The sequence below is a fragment of the Sceloporus undulatus genome, chromosome 6 (genome assembly GCF_019175285.1).
Source record: "Sceloporus undulatus isolate JIND9_A2432 ecotype Alabama chromosome 6, SceUnd_v1.1, whole genome shotgun sequence".
Classification (NCBI taxonomy): Eukaryota; Metazoa; Chordata; class Lepidosauria; order Squamata; family Phrynosomatidae; genus Sceloporus; species Sceloporus undulatus.
This window is the reverse complement of record NC_056527.1, coordinates 30,460,419-30,480,614: the sequence shown is the minus strand read 5'-3', so window position 1 is coordinate 30,480,614 and position 20,196 is coordinate 30,460,419. Positions and strand designations below refer to the sequence as shown.

Genomic DNA, 20,196 nt, shown 5'->3' with positions numbered 1-20,196 from the left:
ATTAGGTTGACTTGCAGTTATGCATGCACACTGCTGTGTTTGACTGGTGGTTATAAACATTCTAGTTAGCTAGTGTTCAACATGTAACAGCATAATGTTTGGTATTTCAGTGATAAATCCCTGATCTTGCATGCAGGAACTCTTTTTAAGTATGTTGCAATGACTCAAATGTAAAGAAATCTGGTTGTGGGGATACACAGCATAAATGGGTTGCCTCCTTTGCCATTACTGCATTCTTTCATCCCACCAATTCTAAACCCAAGACTGTTAAAAAAAATCTTCTGAGAATTTTCATTACAGTATGTGGTTTCAGCTACTAAGACAAATTAGCCTGATTAGTTATTTGAATGGTTTCTACACAGTCTATTCTGACATGATGATTTTTCAAATGCAGAATGGTGAATTGGATCCAAAGGTGTCTTTCTCCATGCATGTGGTGACAGAACAATGGGCTAGAAAGGTGAAACTAAATCACATGGTGCTTTTCTATAGCACTTAAACCCATCTGGTATAGCACAGCTCAGACTCTTGCTGCTGTTCTGCTTCCATGCACTGTTCTCTGTACTAACCCAAGATTTGCTAAAGTGGCATAAAAGTAACAAGGGACATTAAAATTAGTTTAAGTAATAAATGTTTAATCAAAGAATTTTACATATTATTAACAGCATTCATTTGGCCAAACATCTACATGGTTGTAATATTCTATTGTATATAAAGTGGGAATGTATCAAGTATAGACTATGAAAGTGCAAATAGCATTTTCAAGATTAGAGTATTTTTTTTTTACATTATAAAATTAACTGGTTTACAAAATAGGCTTGCCAAACTTCCTTTGTGAACTGTAAATTCAATGACTGGGGTGGTCTTAAATTTTAAATATGTACCAAGAAAATACAAATTTAATATGCTAAATTTCATGCTCAGAATAAAGTTAACACAGAAACAATGAAATATACTGCACAATCTAAACCAAGTTACAGAAAAACCAGAACCCACAGACTTCACTATCATCACAGAGAGCACTCATACAAATCTTCTCTTAACTTTGCAAGACATTTTAATGCACTACACAAAATCATATTTGGAAATTAAAACTTAAGGAAGTTGTATGTGCATTTCAAATTGATGTGTAAGACCAATTAATGAGGACAAAATTTTAAAGACCTATTTTAGGTCTTATACCTAAGTCTGTATACCTGACAAATGTTTAAATAGATAGTATCCCAAGTCTGGAAAAGGAGAATTTAGCATCAATACTTTCAGAATAGGGCAGTTGGAAGCCAAGCTAGAAAATGTAATGGATATACAGAATACAGTATAGAACAGCAGACTATTCTTTCTAGAGAAACTTCCAGGAGAAACAGATTTGCATCTGAATTTTTGGAGTAAATAATTAATATGTAGTTATGTAGTATTATGAACCACAGGGTCTGCAAAATTCCAATAGTAATTGTTAAATGAAAAAAAGTTAACACTTTTTCTTGTAACTCACAGTAATCAATATACATACAACCTTATTTGCCATTGTAATACTTTACTGTACACAATCAGTAGTGAGAAACCTTTGTTTCAGACATCAGCAGATCTCTCATATCAAGTTGAACATGAAAATGGAGCATTTCACTTATTTTGCTTGTGTTATCCTAGGCTTTGATTATATGTGAGCAAAACAGTAATTGAAACAATTTCTTCTAGTAAAAATTACAAACTTCATCACTGTAAATTACAATGAGGTTTGATGCTTTTAAGCCCATTTCAACAAGAATTTTCATTACAGTAGGACAACCACTAGGGAATTTTTGTTCTTCTTTGTTTTACATGAAACAGCAACCATACACCAAACAAATATTGTGCAACTGAAAAAACACACAGTCGTGTTTTGTTCCTTATATAAAACTTTGAACATTTAGGATACAACACTTCCCTAGGTGGGCACAGCAGCTGCATACAGAGGGATCTGTACACAAAGGAATCCTTTTAAAAGCCCTGTTTCCACCCTCCCTTTAAGTGTGCATTTTTCCAATTCCTCTCCTTCCTGCACTATTCAACCAAGCTGTTTTTCCTATAATTTGACTGAAAAGAGCAGGAGGGCTAGATAGAAATACGGGAGGCATACTGCCCTGGCACACTGAGGTGTGGTTGGGCAGGAGGGATAAGACTCAGCTGAGCCATATGGGGTTCCTTCCAAGTGTAAGCAATGCACCTGAATCGGGAAGGATTGTACCCTATGCAATTACTGGAAAGGCAAGGCCATGAGTGGTTTTTATGGAGGTTTTTGCAATTCCTAGCATAGTAAACTCCATAACAGATAACTATAACTCATTTAACTGTGGCAACTATCTATTTGGGTTAGGCAAAGGCACAATAACATGTTGCATGTAATATGTATTATGAAACCTTTATTATGGGACTGACTTCTAACTCAAAAATATTTCAAAACATATTTAGTTTATAAAATGTTACCAATAACTGCACTATTAGTGCATAGAATGTATTGTTAATTATGAAAAGGACAATGATTGCACTTCCATTAAAGTATCTTTCTGTGCAGCATAGTTGCCGCTAATGAACTGTTTAAAATAACTGTTTTTAACAGTGGAGTTAGGCTTAATTAACTTAACCTGTACCTTATGCTAATGCAGTCACCATGGCAATAAATGCCACTCAAATTTGGAAAAAATAATTCTTTCAAGTGACATTTCCATCATTAAGAATTATGGGTTAGATTTATAAGAGCAATACTGCATACTGTTTTTGGTTGACATCGGTTTGCTATTCACAGTTTGGCACATCTTACTGTAAATAGACATTAAAAAGTTGGGTTTTTAAAGAAAAAACTATCCACTCCTTGGTTGTGAAGCAGCAGTAGAAAGAAGTATTATATACTGCAGTTCACACTGCTCATTCAAGGGAAATGGTATGGAAAAGCAAGGTATTTAAAGATACTGCTGAACTTTGTTTTATTAAAATACAACTCAAATAAATGGGGGAGGAGAAAATGGTTTATTAGGATCAATAACCCAAATTAGTCTCAGTAAGCCTTTAATCCATACTTTCAAGTTAAGGATAATCAGCCTAAGGCTAAATAGATGCTGCATTGTATTAGGAATGCGGAGTACAAATTATTCCTCTCTCTTCAATGCAAGCAAGACACTTACTGTCAAATGCAATGGAAATTCCCTGAAAGGTTCACATAACCATCAGAAAGAACTTCAAGGGAATTCCTACTTATTTCACCTCTACACCACTGGTAAATAATGAAGCTCTGCTTACATGGGCCAAAGACTTCAGAACACTTACCCCACATAATGTACCGCTGGCAACTCCCTAGCCATTTTGGCTCCATAACCATTATTCTATTTTCAGACGTCTTGTGATCACACCAAATGCATATGTTCACTCCACTCAGGCAAGGTTTGAGATGTCTGACTTGAAACATCTCCTGAAGCATCAGCTTGGCCAGTTGCCTCCCCAGCTGAGTCCGCACTTTGTGGCAGAGCTTCTCCTGTAATAATGTCCCCAGCAACAGCACCTTCTTCTGTTTGGGTGCCCCTGCCTTCATTTTTGAGTGCATCTTCAAAAAGCGCATGCTCCTCCAGAGGGTCCTGCCTTACATCTGGAAGAGGTGGTTGCTCCACTGACCCTTCAGTACTGGGTTGCTGTGAATCATCATCTGTTTCTGTACTTGCTGAAGGAATGAGTGCAATACTCTGAGGATTCATGTCATGGAACCAGGCCATTATATTTCCAAGGAGGTTTTCATTTATATTAGGGTCTTGGCTACTTGAATCAGCTTCACTAGATGTTGAGTACAAGCCACTTCTTGCATCACTGAAGGTGTGAGAACTAAGATGGTCAGCTGAAAAGGGATCACTGTCTGCACTTAGCTTCATCAGACTATCCCCAAGTTCTAAAAGTTCAGAGCTACTTAAAGCAGCTCTTGGATTATCTATATTTATGGGACCCGAGTCTAACCTTGTAGGCAAAGAAGTACCAATTGCTCCTAATGAAGCTTCATTAGTCAGAAAGTCTCTTGTTTCCTCATCAATAACCAAACCAGATTCTTGCAATGATAACTGAATAGCAAGCAGGATGTTTGGGTCATCTTCATCCAAGGAACTCAGAGCCTGTGACAGATATGAAAATTAAGAAATGTTTATATACAGTGGCAATTTTTGTCTAATACATTTTCAATTGAAGTTGATGTTCAATTTAGGCATTAATTAGGATATATTTTAATAATGCTTTAATTCTGGCTAAAATTAATTTAGATAATAAAATGGCAACTAGTTGTCAAAGTGAATTAAATCTACTAATTGTCAGAATGAAAACCATAACATGCTGATGTTGAAATCTGTCCCACATATATTAATGGGATTTATTTGCAGAGAAACACACATTTACTCCCAGTACTTAAATGGGAGGATAGGATGGAACTGGTAGATACTGTACATGGAAGAATCCTGTTTCAAATCTTAGCAACTCACTGCCTACCAGAATTGACATTATAAGCTAGAAGGAGCATGGTCTGACTCAGTAATAAAGCGGCTTCCAATGTCCCTAAACATGCTTTGAACTGTGGTGTTCAAGTCTTCCTTCAACCCAACCGCTAAAATGGTCAAATACAGAAAACAGAGACATGCAAAGTGAAGAAATAGCACATCAAAGGAAAGGAAATGAAAAAGAATGAAAGAAAAGAAAAGGAGGAAGCAAGGAACAAAGGAAAGTACCTGCAAAGAATCTTGGTTTTCAGAATGACTAACAGGAGTATAGTCATGAAGAGAAGAGCTGTGAAGAATACTCATGGAAGCTGAACTCACCATGGAATTACCATGCCTTCTATTACTACTGCCAGCTTCTTGGGTATCTGTTCAACAACAAAGAAGGAAATTGTATTAAAAGTAAATTAGAAAATGTTAACCTCTTATTTCCTTCAGAAATAACCCCTCCCTTTTTAATTCCATAGGATTTTTGTTTGTTTGCTTCTTTCAGCTGAGCACTCATCTTGCCATGGACTCACAAACTATCTAAAGACGCTGAAGGAAACTCTACAGTAATTGTACTTCTGGGGACAGCAGTTGTGTTTTAAACATTTCAGCCACAAACATGTTTGTTGTTAACTGTCATTACACTCCTAGATTTTTGTCTGTGGCTTAAGATTCATATTTTATATCTATTCACTAGTGTCCTGATAAACATGTATTCCTCAGGTCATTTTAGTTAATGAGGAAGACCTCAGTCTGACAGCCTAGAAACCCAATGCCAGAATACATAATATTGGAGTAGAGAGGAAAACAGTCTGGTGTAGTATAAGGTTGCTCTCTAGAGTACTGACATAAGTAGCTCAGTAATGTGTACACAACAAAAACTAAGAGATCTTCAATGTGAATATGTTCTTCCTGTGGGAACAGAGAAGAAGAGCTGATGATCTGCTCTCTTTTGCATATTCTGAAATCCATAACCTAGCCTAATGGCTGTATAACTTTTTTCTTTTCCTGCTGATGTGGTCACATCTTTTTATATTCTGAAAAAAGCCTTAAGTATAATTATTTAGATGGATTCTACATAAGAGCCCCAGAGATTGCTACATTTGCTAAAAGTACTCCCAATTACAATGCTGGTTTCCATAGGCCCTCAACATACGGGGCTTTGCGGCGCCCTCATTACGTGTGAGGGTTGCCTGGTGGGTGGAGCGCCCACACGCCTGGCAACCCTTGCACGTAACGGCATCACAGCTGCGCAGCACCACCCACGTGGCACGCACAGCTATGATGTCGCAGGTGTGCAGCGTCCAAACAGTGCTGCGCAGCTGCGATGCCATTGGGGCGTCTTTGCTGGTTTGCTGCAGCGCAGCTGTGCAGCAAAAAGGAGCCACTTTTTACTGCTCCTTTTTTGCTGCGCAGCAACATCACACAATCTGGTTGCTGTGGTGCTGCTGCACAGCAAAGAGGCGCCTCCCTGGCGCCGCTTTCTAGCGGTTTTGTACCCTGCCATAATTACCTTTTAAAGGCCATAGTTATTTCAATGCTATGTGGTACATCCCCTCCAATATTTCATTTCCCCCTAAACTTTAAAGAAAAAGATCTCAGGATTTAAGCAATAGGAATCCTTGGAGAGAGAAAAAGGGGAACCCCTTAATTTCTCAGATAGCCTAAACACACTGAAATGTTTCCAATTCACATTCTGTTACACTAAATATGGACACACACCCCTCCCATTTGGTGTTTTTCCTTATTAATCAATCAATAACAGATTATTTGCTTTTAAAAGTTCAAATAAAATCAATAATAATAATAAAACTTTATTTATATCCCGTCTCTCTGTCAATGACAATCAAGGTGGCTTGCAAGTTAAAATGTACACATATTCCCATGCCCCAATAGCCTACTCTCCCTAAAAATCAATTAAACAGTTAATAATTTAAAATCATACATGAAAATAACAAATCAAGCGAATAAGCTATAGGGAATTCAGAGCGGTGGTAAATTCAGGTTGGTGGCTGGCTTTTCTATTCAGGAAAGGCCTGCCGGAAGAAATCCGGAAGAGAGTATACCAAATAATTCATTGAATTCTCTGTGAAACAAGGATTATGACTAACCAGAAGAGGAAACAAGGTCTTCTATGCTAAACCTCACCTAGTGTGCTCTCACTAGGGTCCTCAGGGTCTTGAGCGTTACTAAGCAGGCTGTGCATATCTCCACGTCGACGTTGTCTGTGCCTCCTCCGATACTGAAATTCAGCATATTCCTGCATAAACCAAACGTTACAAAATACAGGGGAGCATGCAATAATATTTTTGGGCATAGCAGACAGCACATTTAAAGAAAAAAGAATGCTTGTGATTTTATGCATTATAAAATCACCTGTTTTCATAAAACATAAATAGCAGCCTACACCAGGGGTGGGCAGATTTCAGAGAATGATTTTGTTTTTCACTAGAACCCTGAAAGCCACTTACTGGAAAATGGGGCAACAGATATAAACTTTCTGAGCCCATAAAACAATTATTTCCTGTTAGTCTAAGCTTTATCTCAGCAGTCTAATTTAGTATGGAGAAAGGAAGTGTGTTGTTCCTATTAAACAAGAATTGGGAGTCAGAAATCCTTGCTGATCTATAGCAGATCACCAAGAAATCTATCAGCAGATCCAGATCTACATTCTGTCCACCTCTGGCCTATATCATGTAAGCTTTTTACAAATAAAAAAAGCTATTTACACAGAAGAATTACTAGAAGAGTAAATTAAGCTAACAGCTATAAAACAGCAGTCTTCTGACTGTTTGCAATCTTCTTTTTACAAGAATTTCAAGTCCTGTTTATTTACATTTTAATTATCGGTATGAATAGTACGTGTGAGTGTGCGCATGTGTATAATATATTGATGGACTGGTCCTTTTTGTATTTGTCTAAGATTCAAAGACTACCTAGTAAGTCCCAAACTTACCTAGTAAGTCCCAGACTAAGCAAGACTCCAAGATTATTTTCTGTCACATCTGTTAAGTCCCCTCCCTTTCTATTTTTCCTGGTTGTTTGTTTCCGCTAATTTACTTGTTCTTTCACTCTTTCCTCTCTACAAAATTCATTTTTTTTAAAATCATAGATGAATTCAATGTCCATATATTAAGTTTTTAAAATTCACTTGAGCTAAACAATGCATTAAATGGTAATTCATTCTATTTATAGTTGATGCCTGACCTACTGTGTCAAATTGCAACTCTTTCTGTAGCATTAACATTGAATTAATTTCTTTGCTTATAGCCTCTTTAATTATGAATTGTAAATCATTTGTGCGTTGATGCTGATTATAAACTGCAACAGCTGTTGATTCAGCAAAGCTGGTTGTGAAACAGCATACTTCTCAGAAGTGTCTTTAAATATGCTATGAAGGAAGGCTGTCTCTCTAGGATTGTGGGGGATTTCCATTTCCCTCTGCTAACACTCATCTCTTGTCTCACCTTTTCTATTCTTTCCTTTTTCTTTTTCTGTGGCCAAGGCAGCACTACCAAACCCTCTGACTTACTGTCACTTAAAGTAATAAAAATTCTTTCCAATACTCCACCTTTTTTAATTTCAGAGACTTGCTGGGTAGCAGTGATCTGATTTGGGGCAATTTTATTCTTTTCAAGACCCATGATTTGCTGGGTGGCAGACCATGAATTAGTTACCAAATCTGGCATGCTTTGCTTTTTCTTCTTCTCAGCATACAAAATCACACCTCCTTTGTCAGTTTCCTTATCTGTAGTCATTCTCTTTTTATGATTTCTCTCCATTTCTTAATGCACTTGATTTCTTAGTTTGATTTAGCATGCCTGAGTGAAAGGAAAAATCACATCTAGCTGGCAAGACAGGGAACAAAAAGTAATGGAGAAGGGAAAGGAGTCAACCAATGTAATAGGGGGGAAAAACAACCTTAAAATCCTGCCTATTTAGCTGGCATGTAGGGTTGCTCCTTTTTGGCCATTCAGAGAATGGGAGATTTCTTCTTCAGCTTAATCATCACCACCCCTCCGAATTCTACTTCCAAATACAGGACGATTGAAAAAAGATGATATAAAAGTCAAGCTCTTCTTATTCAGTTTTGCCCCATTCTTTCTGAATCACCAGTTATACACTGGAATCTACAATGGCTGCAATTATCAAAAACAATGGGACTTTGGCTACAAGAAATCAAAGTGTGTGTGTGTGTGTGTGTGTATCAAAGTTACAGAAGAAGGGCTCATATTCATACTTTCCAAAAGCCTAAGGCACTGAGAATGTTTAGTTTAATCCTCCTCCACAATAATGTAATATAATAGAAGCTTGTACTAGCATGGAAAGAATAAAAGGCAAGTTATTATTTTTCAAAAGTTAAAGACAAAGGTTTTAATATGGAATTCAATGTGAGATACCTTTATGTAGACATGTCTAGGGTTCCACTGTTAGTCAGTGAGTAAAATTATATTGTTATATTTGCAATCAGAGTCATAGAATTAACTGCCAAAGCATGTGATGGCCAATGGGAAAGATACCTTTTTAAACAGGACTGAATACAGTAGCTCTATCAGTGGATATTTATTATTTAAGCATATTATCCCCATAACCAAGAGAAGCTACATGGGATAGCTCACAGGAGCTTCTCAGAAACTACTGGACGTAAACAGCCAACGCATCAAGCCAAAATGATTCAACATACCCATATCACTAATGTAGTATGTTGAGCTCAAGCAATATATATTGATTCTAAGTATATGTTATTTGCACTTTATAATAACTATGTTATGAACAAGGGAACAAAACATCACTGGAAGAACTGGAAAAAAGCAAGCAAGCTAATTTTCCTAGAAGCAGCAAACTATATTCTTGCCAAGTAAAGTGCTACTCAGCAACAATAAAGGAAATATACTGAAAATCATGGATGGCTGAGTGTGGGGATTGTTTCCTGATTTGTGTTTAATCTTTGAATAAAATAAAATTGAACAGGAAATGTTGAGTAAGAGCTTTTATCATTCTCCAGGACATGATAAAGCTACCTCTGAACTACAAAATGTCCAAATTTCATTTTTTACAGTGGTTATTTGTTATGGTGATTCACATTTGGTTCAGTCTTCCCTGTGCCCCTTTGGTAGAGTAGACTGTGATAATAGTACTGTCCTAGTTCTAGGGATGAAGTTTCCCTGTTGATCAGCATTCTAGTTTTTAATTCAACCCTTAGGGCAGCTGTGATATCCTGGAACAGGGCAACGAAATACTGTTTACAAGCAATGCACTGTTTGTGCTGCAAAGTTTCAAAAGGATACCACTCCTCAACAACCAATCTTAAGACAATACTCTGCTCCCTCAAGGATAGCACATCTTGTGTCCATGCTATTAATTCTAGAGTCACATGTAAAATTTGTATGAGGAAAACATACAAAATAAACCTATTTGAATTTCACTGCATTGGAAGACACATTAATACATACAGACTGGGAACAGAATTGTAGCCAATGAAACAGAACTATCAAGAGAAAAGTAGAAAGTACATCTATAACTGACTGTACCTGTTTACACCTAGTTGCTGTAAGGTTGCATCAGAACCAAATCAGGAAGAGGAAAAATAGCAACATTTGGTTCTGTATTATGGGAAAGAATCCCCTACCAAGTTCAATGTGATAACATGGCATCCCTTTCTTGTGAACAAGGAACAGTGTTGGGATCATCCCTTGCAAGGGATGGAACAGCATGACTCTTCCTAACAGACACAGAATATACTTTAAACATGACCACAACTGTTTGCCTGACCAGAACTGAAACAGAGCTGAAGGATTAGGATGTAAGAATGTAAGCCCTTTGGGGCAGGGGTTTATCTGGCTTCATCCTTTATGTATGTGCCATAGGGAATATAATGAAAATATATTTCCTTGTATTGTAAAGCAGCAAAAACTGAAAATGTATTCAGATCTTGCAAACTCTGTTTGCAAGACCATAAGAAAGCTAACCATGCAAAGTGAAATTCTGTTATTCCCATAACATCAGAATTTACATAATTAAAAAGTACAAGAATTACCTCAGGGGATGCAAATCCTAAGTATTCCCAATCCCATGTTCCACCAGCAAAGCTATAAATTAAACAGACTGTCATTGGAGAATAGCAGAAATTATAAACAGCCCCCACAGCAATGCAACAAATTGAAAATAACAGTTTACTACTTAAAAGTTAATCATTAATATAGTCATTTAACTAGTCTCACGTAGAACAAAGAAAACAGCGTTGTTTTTTTCAGATCTGGAATTGGCTGCCTAACCAGTTATTTAGACTGGACCTGGACCTAGTGTGAGAAACAGTTCTATAGTATTAAACTTCTATGCTGACTAAAACCAAACAGTTCATTGTACACTTCTATGCTGAGTAGACTGAATTTTGTTGGTTTGTCTCAACTTGAGTGGATGCATTCAATTGCTGAATGGTGAGTCAACATGTAAGCAAATTCCAATAATTCAATGGGTCTGCTCTAGCTGAGACTAACAATAGGATTCAGGTCCATATTTATTTAGAAGACACATCAATAGCAGAGAAATATGCCCATTTTACAACATGTAGAGCACAATGGTCTCTGCAATTTCCCAACAAAGGCCCAGGTGAAAGATAAACAACTCCTGCTTCTTCATTTTAGTCAGATTTATGGTTCTATATATTTATGCACTTACATATTTATGTTCATAACCTGACACATTTTAATAAATTTTTGAGTTAAAGATAACATCTGACATGGCCATGAATTATAAAGCTGAAAAGGAATACCTCAACCATGCTTCTCTGAGCCTTTCCAAATTCCAAGTTATGTTGATCATATCATAATTGATTGTTATTTCAATCTGTTTTACTTCTTCCATCTTAGATAGCATTCAATTTCCCCCCAAAATACACAGGGCTCTGATACTTGTAACTGCCATGTAAAAAATATCATTTAACAGCAAATCCATACACAGCTTTTGCCTGCTGGATACCTTCATAAACCTCCGACAGGTAAACACTGACATCATTTGGCAATTATAATTCTTCTGAAATGTTGTGCTTTTGAAGAAGTACTCTGGCAAAGCAAGCTGGCACACATTTGTCTGATATGACAGTTTTGGCCACAAACCTAGAGGCATATCCATGATTTAAAACTGTCAAGTAAAAAGTTGTAAAAATAGAGTAAAAAATTCCCCACAATCTACTAAAGCTATCTGTTATTTTCATCTAAGTGAACAATTGTGTAACATAGGCTTACCAAGCTTGGTGGCTACAGAATGAACCTCTTTGCGCATGCAAGCCTCTGTTATGATCAGGTTACCTGCGCCTTGGAGCTTCTGGAGAATCTGCTGGAGCAACTCCTCGGGCAACAGAGGCCAAGAACTCTTGCCTTTTCTGCTGTACAAGGCAAGCTGCACGTATAATTTTATGACGAGGAGTACGAAGGTAAGGCCTGTTCACTTTCTGAGCAAGATCCTCAGTTACCATTTCAAGGTCTGTCTATAACAGAAAATAAATAGCCATGTCAACTATGCAGAGCACTGGAAACAGTAAAATTTCTAGTACCCACCCAATACGACCCACAAAACGTAGATTCCTGGTGGATACCAATGATGAGGGACAGGCAGAGGTGCACAGATTATTTGCAGCTGCTAAATTTAGGGCCTTACTTGTCTGATGCCACAAAAGGCCTTACTATGCCTTTTGTGGCATCAGAAATGTATTTAATGCATCTGACCTGCTGCACTGGTACTTTATTGCTGGTCTTGCCTCTCTGTGTACATGCATTTGGATGGATCCTAGGGGAAATAGGAGGAATAAGGTGTTCCCATTTGTGTGACCCAGGGCTGTATAAGATATGGTGCTGCAGGTTGGATATGCCAGGTAAAGGACAGATAAGACAGATATTTGAAACCTATGCCATGTTTTGGTCTTTTCTCCATTCTTCAAGACCCAGTTTGCTCTGTCAGCTCACCCTCTGGTCTGCTAGTGCTACTGATTAATACTACAATAAAATAACTACTATCCATGACTTGGCTGTGAATGAAGGCGCTGACCTGGTATGCATTACTAAGACTGGGGTAGATGAGCTTGGTAGATCCGATCTGTCCTAGATTTCTCCACCTGAGTACTCACTGCAGCACCAACCCATTCTGGGGTGTGTGTGTGGAAGGGGAGAAAGTAGCATCATCCATAAGGATGGATGATGAATCTGCAAATACCGAGATCCCACTGTTATAGTAATAATAATTTTAAAAATGTATTTCTTTCCTGCCTCTCCTCAAGGCTGAAGGCAGGGTAAAACATGTTAAAATATAAAACACACACACACACTGAAACACCTAAACCCAACAGTTTAAATACAATACTATAAAAGCATTAAAATACACTCATATAATACATTTTTAAAAATATACAATATGCAATCGCTCCTAAGTGCCCAATTGAGAGCTATGGAGCCTTCAATTCGCCTTGGCATACAGAGACCTATGGGCAATGAAACAGTCATAATATGACTTAAGATGAAGATTCTTTGCTGTGCCTATTAATACAATAGTGAAATCAGCTAAGAAACCTTACTACCCTTCAGTTATTTGTATCCTAATCACAGAGTTGGAAAAGACCACAAAGGCCATCCAGTCCAACCCCCTGTCATGCAGGAACTCTCATGCAGTAGGCTGGTGACACCCAGCTTTAATCCTTCTTGCCACCAGAGTCAGCTGAGGCTGTCCAGGTGCTTGATCAGTGACTAGATGCTGTAATGGGCTGAATGAGGGCCGATAAACTGAAGCTAAATCCTGATAAGATGGAAGCTCTGTGGATTGGTGGTTCTTTGGTCCACAAATCTGGTATGCTATGTTGACTTATGCCAATATAGTTTAGACTGATGGGCAGGATGGGACAGGTGACTGAATCTAATTTTCTCTGCCAATGTTCTGGTTTTGAAAAGGCTTCCATAGCCTCATATGCCTTGGAGATGAAGAGAACAGGAAGGTCCTCAATCTGGCTTTGGGTGTTCCCTGGATCAAAGTGAAAGTCCTTGATCTTCTTTGGGTGTCATCAGCCAGATGTGAAGAGTGGAGCCAAGTGTACCGCCAAAGACTAGTGGATGCCCCCATGGCCTTAGTAGCACAGGCAGCACCATGACAGACAGCACTAATTTGTCTTGGAGCTTGGTGATGGGCTTCCTGCTGGAATAAGGCAGAAACATTCTTATAGTCCTAAAATAGTAATGGATTAAATAGTCCATCTTTTCCCATAGTAGCCAAACATACCGCCTTGGTAATTCACCACTCAGAGCAGCTGAAGAATAAAATGTCCAGCCAAAAAGATTCAGATGATGTCCCTCCCTATCTGGTGGGTTAATAAAGATTTGGACTGCTTCAACAGTGATGGAATTCGGTACAAGGTAAGTGGCCAGAAAGGAGATATTATCTGGCTGAACCTTGTAGATGCTCTCAAGATGTCAGGAGGTTAAAGCACAGAGGATGATTTTGATTACATTAGCTTAACCACATCCAGTAAAGGGGGAAGTAAAGGCATCTCCACTCTCTGGAAAATTGGATCCAATGGAGATGAAGACTAAGCCTTGATCTCAAGGATGAGATATTTGATGAGGCAGACAGCAAGGTTAGCATAGGGATGGAGATCCGCCAAAGATGATACAGTGGAGGCATGACTGATGTACCCTGGAGCTGATGAGACAAGAGCAACAGTGACTGTGGAACCAACTCAGGCTTGGCTCACCCATATCCTCTGAAAACTCAGACAAGGAACTCATGCCACTGGGTCCCTGTTTTCATGGTGGAGGAAGGGGAGCTGGGCAGTGGATTGCTCCCACAAATGTGTTCTCAGCCAAGAAACATGGTTCTTTAAGGCCTACTACCTCATGAAGCTGCAACAAATTGGACACAAATATACCTGGTACCGATTATGAAAGGCAAAATAGGCACTCTTTATGGCCTCCGAGTGTGGGATTTTCCCTCTGCGTGAATTGCATTTCTTAAACAAGGCCTTAGATGCCATACAGCACTTCTAAGAAAACCATCAAATAGATCAGGAGTGGGGAGGAAGGGAAAAGGGTGGGAGGGTATGCAGGGAAGTTTGAAGGATTGCCAGTGAAATTTGTATGTGTTCATATTTGCCTGTAGAGTACCCTAAGAATGCAAACCTAAGAAAAATTATGTAGAAGAAAGAATCATTGAAAAATAAATTCAATATACATAGCTAGAAAGTTATACAAAAATTAAATGTAGCAGAAGCCACAGCAGGTACACCCTTTACCTGCATAAGTTCAAATATTTCCTTCTTTGTGCTTTTTGGTTCTAGAAAGAATCCATATGGGTAAGAACACTTCAGGATGCGACGGGTTTTGAGAAGTTCTTGAACTGCATCTTCAATGAATGTTGTATCTGGGCAGCCTCCTTCAGCTGCAAAAAAATGCAGGCACCAGAAATAGTGTTTTGTTTTTTTACCTATTGATGTTATTGCTGTTTCCACCCACATTAGGACTTTGTCCAAGCTAAGCATAAATTATTACGTTTAGATAAAATCAGTACCAAGTCTCAACTAAATCTCAATCTAGACTTCAAATAATAAGGAAAGCTTTATAAATAAAATCACTATTTGATTTCTCCATTCATAAAGTTAGATAGAGACATTCAGTTTTTTCATTTTTCAAATTCTGAAAAAAAGTGTTCTACTATCAGTTACTACAATAAAGCTTCATAGCTTGGACAGCAAAATGTATTGGGCAGCACATGTATTGGATAAAAGTGTATCCATCTGTTTATCGTTTTGTATTTCTCCTTCTTTCAAATGAACTACTTTTTTCTTAATTAAAAGAAAACAAACAAACAAAAAACATATCATGAGACTTATTCTGTGAGACATTACGAGGATAACAATAGGAAGGATGCAGACCAAAAAAGGTGGGGAAGATGTTTTGCTTGTACACCAAGGTTCAACAGTGTTTAGTGGGTTCTTGAATCAGGAGAAATTTGCTTTCAATTTTCTATATAAACTTATTACTTTTATTTTTCATAACAGTCTCCTTGTGGCACAATGTAAGCTGCTGATCAACCTAAAAGTAACTTGCAATATTGTGGAAGTAGGACTCTTCCCAAGAAAGAAAAGAAAATCCACCATAACCCTATGCTGTCTCCCTCACAGTTCTCAAAGGATATCTCAAAGGTGGCCTCAGATATCTCCAAATTAAATATAATACCAAATGAAGAGTAACTAGTTCAATACTGTGCTTTACTGAACTCATGTACGCTAAGCCAACTTAAATCCACTTAAATGCTTAAATCTGCGGATGGCAAGCCTGTAGATACCAAGGCCCCACTGTATATATTTATAAATTTATGCACGTAGAGTGTGGGAAGATAATAATTGGTATAGTATCATGTAATGCAATGTCATATAAATCAAGTTTCATAATAATACACCAGCCAAATTAAACTGAGCCATAAAAATGATACTCTTGAAATACACAAAAACAAACACCACAAATAATTGGGTTTTGAAAGGCAGATATACTATTCTGGGCACTAGAATGTAACACAAATTAAACTGACATACTTACGTCCACTGAGGGCTCTACTAAGTTGCTCCATCTTTTCTTTGGCTGTTTTGAGAAGGCGTTGTTCTAACTGAAAATGGGTAGAGGAAAAGAAGAAAAGTGATAAACCTGACATTTTGAACTAATAAATCTAGAAAATAATTTTATAGAACTATTTACAACCATACTTGATAGCTGAGCTCATGGTTCTTAAACCTTGTATAATAGTGCATAAATCTATCGAGTTCTTGAAATCTTTTGTGTTTCTTTTCAGCCTGGAAAATAATGACAGGAAATAAAGACACATTAATATTTTCTTAAATATTTGAATTTAGTACTCAAAAGCAAAAGTTAATGTGTAATTAGCCGTTTAAACTGTCAACAGTAGAATTGTTTTCACAAACAGAATGGTAATGAATACCTTATGTATGAATTAGCCACCCAGAAATACCACCTATTCAATTCGGAGGCCATAAAGTAAGTAGAGCTGTGATAAATTTGTGTGACAGCTTTGAATTAGAGGAACTCCAGCTACTTTGGAAGTATTCCAGTCAACTGTACTTTGGTATTATTACGTTAAAGATGTGGCCAATTGGTGGGCAATATTTCACTTTTGAACTCACTTTCTGTTGCCCCTCCCAACACACCTGTTCTTGGCATAAATTTTAATACTGCCCTATATTTGCTGACCATCCTCATGTAAATTACCCAGGAGCATGCTGGTCCATAATCATGACAAAGATACTGCATAGCAAAGATACAAACTACAACAATGCCTTCAGAGCATGTCTAGTACAAAATGCAGCACTCATTTCTGGATGTGCGATACAGAGACCATATAGAGAACTGCAGTGGCTTTCAATATCATTTCAAAGTGCTGGTTTTGATATACAAAGGCCTTAAACGGGTTTGGACCATGGTACCTGAAAGTCTGCTCTCAGCTGTATTACCTTGCCTGAAATTTGAGAGCCTTGCAAGAGGCCCTCCTACTGCATGCCCAACCAGCCTGCAGAGTTAGGATGTTGCAGCACCTATGATGTGGAACAACCTCCCAAGGGATGTCAGGTTGGCTCTAGCCCTGTTTTTACTGTCTGATACTTTAAAGTCTTTTTAAGGACCTGTTTTAATCTATTTGAATGTTTTTCTAATGTTTTAAATCACTGGGTACATTTTAGGATGGGACTCAGTGTGGTGTACTGGTTTGAGCGTTGGAGTACATATTCTGGAAACTAGGGTTTGACTCCCTGCTGTCTGCCTACAGAATACAGCTAAGGCAAAAAAAAAAAAAAAAAAAAAAAAAACCTCTGAAAAAAAGTTCTTAAAAAAAAACCCATAATAGGTTCACCTTAGGAATGCCATAAGATGGAAACGACCTGAAGGGACACAACATACTTTTAAAGATATTTTAAGAAAAAATACGTATCCGTTTTCAGTAATAAAGGAGTATAAACAACAACCTCTAATCATTTACTTCATTTCCCTAAACATTAAATAAAAGGGACAGAGAACAAGGGTGTTGAGTTATAACAACTTACTAACTGTGACATTACATACTAATTGAACACAGCATGTCCCAGAAACGCCAAGCTCTTTCCCCTATTCTTGTAATCTGCAGTTGAAGACAAACTTAAAAGTGTCTTCCCCTTCTCCAATCCTCCTGACTTTTTAGGTTTTGGAAAAGGCAGAATACCTGGTCAAATCCAAAATGATTACAAATTCTGCCACATGTTCCTCCTCTATGCCAAAGATTCACTCTTTTTAAAGTTAATGAATGATTCATAATATTCATTTTTTCCAATGTGGAGTCGAAGGCTTTCATGTCCGGCATCCATAGTTTTTTGTGGGGTTTTTGGGCTATGTGGCCATGTTCCATGCCAGCATTCTCTGAAGATGCCAGCCACAGATGCTGGTGAAACATCAGGAATAAACTCTTCTAGAACATGGCCACGTAGCCTGAAAAACCCACAAAAACTATTCATTTTTTAATTTTACGCAAACATTTATTCTGAACTGATAAACTTAATTTTTGAGGTTGTCAGGTACTGATTTAGTTCAGTTCAGTTCTGCTTTGGGGTGGGTGGGGAGGAGTTTAACGCAACTGTTAACTGAGATCTACTTTTTGCTCCCTGATGGTTGAATTGATTAGCAGAAAAGATCCATACATTTTGGTTGAGTTGTGGTCACTACTAATCTTGACTATTCCCAAAGTTTTTGGCATGCATAGAAAAGGGTGAAGGGAAGGAGCTTGTTTAATTGCACTGTACTCTGGAAACATTAAGGCTGCAATCTGATGCACACGTTGCTTTGAATAAGAGTTGGATATAACAGGACTTACTCCTGAGAAATCCATCATAGCATTGCCTTGTCAGAATAGTTCCAGAAAACCAAATCAATTCAGAAAAGAGAACTGCTCCTGCTCTTTTCCAGACTCAGGAAAGAGGTGGCTATTTCCAATATTGTGCTGTGCTTCTGGGTCTCTCTGAAGTGCAATGTCAACTCAGAAATGAGGGATGTTTGCCAGAGGGAGAGGGATGGTTGCCACAGCAGCCACATTTGGGGATCACTAGTTACCATTATATGGCTTGAAGAAAATAAAAAAACAAGTAAGTAAATTCCATTCATAGTGACAGATTCAAAGACTTGATTAGACAGAAGAAATACCTTTCTCTGCCTCCTCAAAACTGGTTGGCTTCTTACCTCTGCTGTCATTTCCTTAGATTGTTCCTCTACATGCTGAATTACTTCATAGCGAGTACATCTGTAATAACCTCCAGTGGAAGAACTATGCTTCTTCCATTCTTCAAGGCAAATCCAGCAGAAGTCATATTTACACTTGAAAAGGGGAAAAGAACTAAATCTTTAAACTGATTCGTCCAGTTTCTGCCATATTACGTCAGCATGTTGTTATCAAACAATTATTCAAAGCCTCTTTTGGTACTGGTATTATTTTGAAATTGATTTATGAAAGTATGGTTTGAATCTGAGTTCTAATATGACAGTGAGAAAATATACAGTGCATTAAGAAATGTTTCTTCTGAGCCAGACACATAAAAATGCATAATCCAAACTGATAATCTATATATTGGTTGAGAGATTAGTCCGTGCATTTAGAAACCAAAAAACATACCGTAGTTGTCAAATGATATTTGGAAAAGTGTTATGTCTAACAGTTTGACATTTTGCCCTCTTCATCAGCAAAAATATGCTGTTTAAATTACAGCATTAGTTCACTGAAAGCATGTTTCTGAAACTACTGCAATAAATGCCAAATGCCAAAAGTGAAGCTCCTTCTAATGCATTATTTGCATTTGCTTAATTAATGTAAAAAGAAGCTTCAAAGGCAATTTTTGGTGAAGAATGTGGCAGGGAAAAATGGGTTAAACAAAACATCTCTACCCCCAATGGTGGAGACTATTTACGTAACAAAAAGACAAGGGACTGCATTCACCTGTAGTGTTTAGATTGGCCTAAGAAAAACAGAGTTTGAAGGACTGTTTCAATGCAGCCTTCATGTTTAGCATCTTATGGGCACAAACTGACTAATGACCTATATTCTAAGAGCACTGGGAATGCTACAGATATTACCAGTTACAAAAGAAAGAATGCAAGTGAAGATGATCTCACACAAATTACAGCTGGTTGCGATAAAGCAAGAGAATGATCAGAGTACGGGTATCTGAATTTTTGAGCAAGAACATCTTTTTGTTAAAGGTATGATGTAATTAAAAAAACTTTTTGAGAAACAAAGCAACTGTCTTTGCTTACCTTTGCACACTGCATATGGTTACACCCTTCATTCTTCTGAATTGGAGACTTACAATTGGCGCATGGTTTTGAGTTTGTGAGTAACCATAAGCAGTTGGCTGCATCTTCGTAAGCCTCACTAACTCCCACAACTTTGAAGAGAAGAAAGAAGGGAAAAGTTGAGACTACACACATATTTGGTTGTGTTAAAAACAAATCATAATTGCATTTCCCAAGCCTTCTAAATTATAACCAAATCAAACAACAGGTTAGCTGCCCACCCATTCATATCTAGCAGTTTTTGCTTACAATTTTGGAACAACTTTAACAAGCTGTTTACTTCTCTAAAATATACCACCAAATTAAAAATAAATAATCTGAAACTTAGTTTCTTCAGTGTTCAGCAAGAAATGGTA

At 37.6% G+C, this 20,196-nt stretch overlaps 1 protein-coding gene across 1 annotated transcript in view; it reads right to left on the bottom strand.

The window, feature by feature from the left end:
- Positions 1–614: 614 nt before the first annotated feature.
- Positions 615–20,196, bottom strand: part of ANKIB1 (ankyrin repeat and IBR domain containing 1) — a 99,676-nt gene continuing 80,094 nt past the window's right edge. Inside the window, exons 10-19 of the mRNA XM_042472055.1 lie at positions 19,802–20,024; positions 18,734–18,868; positions 16,225–16,311; positions 16,061–16,127; positions 14,758–14,903; positions 11,795–11,973; positions 10,525–10,576; positions 6,636–6,747; positions 4,731–4,867; positions 615–4,127 (exon numbers count right to left, since the gene is read on the bottom strand). Coding sequence (XP_042327989.1) covers positions 3,378–4,127; positions 4,731–4,867; positions 6,636–6,747; positions 10,525–10,576; positions 11,795–11,973; positions 14,758–14,903; positions 16,061–16,127; positions 16,225–16,311; positions 18,734–18,868; positions 19,802–20,024 — 1,888 coding nt within the window. The 3' untranslated portion in view covers positions 615–3,377. The remainder of the gene's footprint in view (positions 4,128–4,730; positions 4,868–6,635; positions 6,748–10,524; positions 10,577–11,794; positions 11,974–14,757; positions 14,904–16,060; positions 16,128–16,224; positions 16,312–18,733; positions 18,869–19,801; positions 20,025–20,196) is intronic.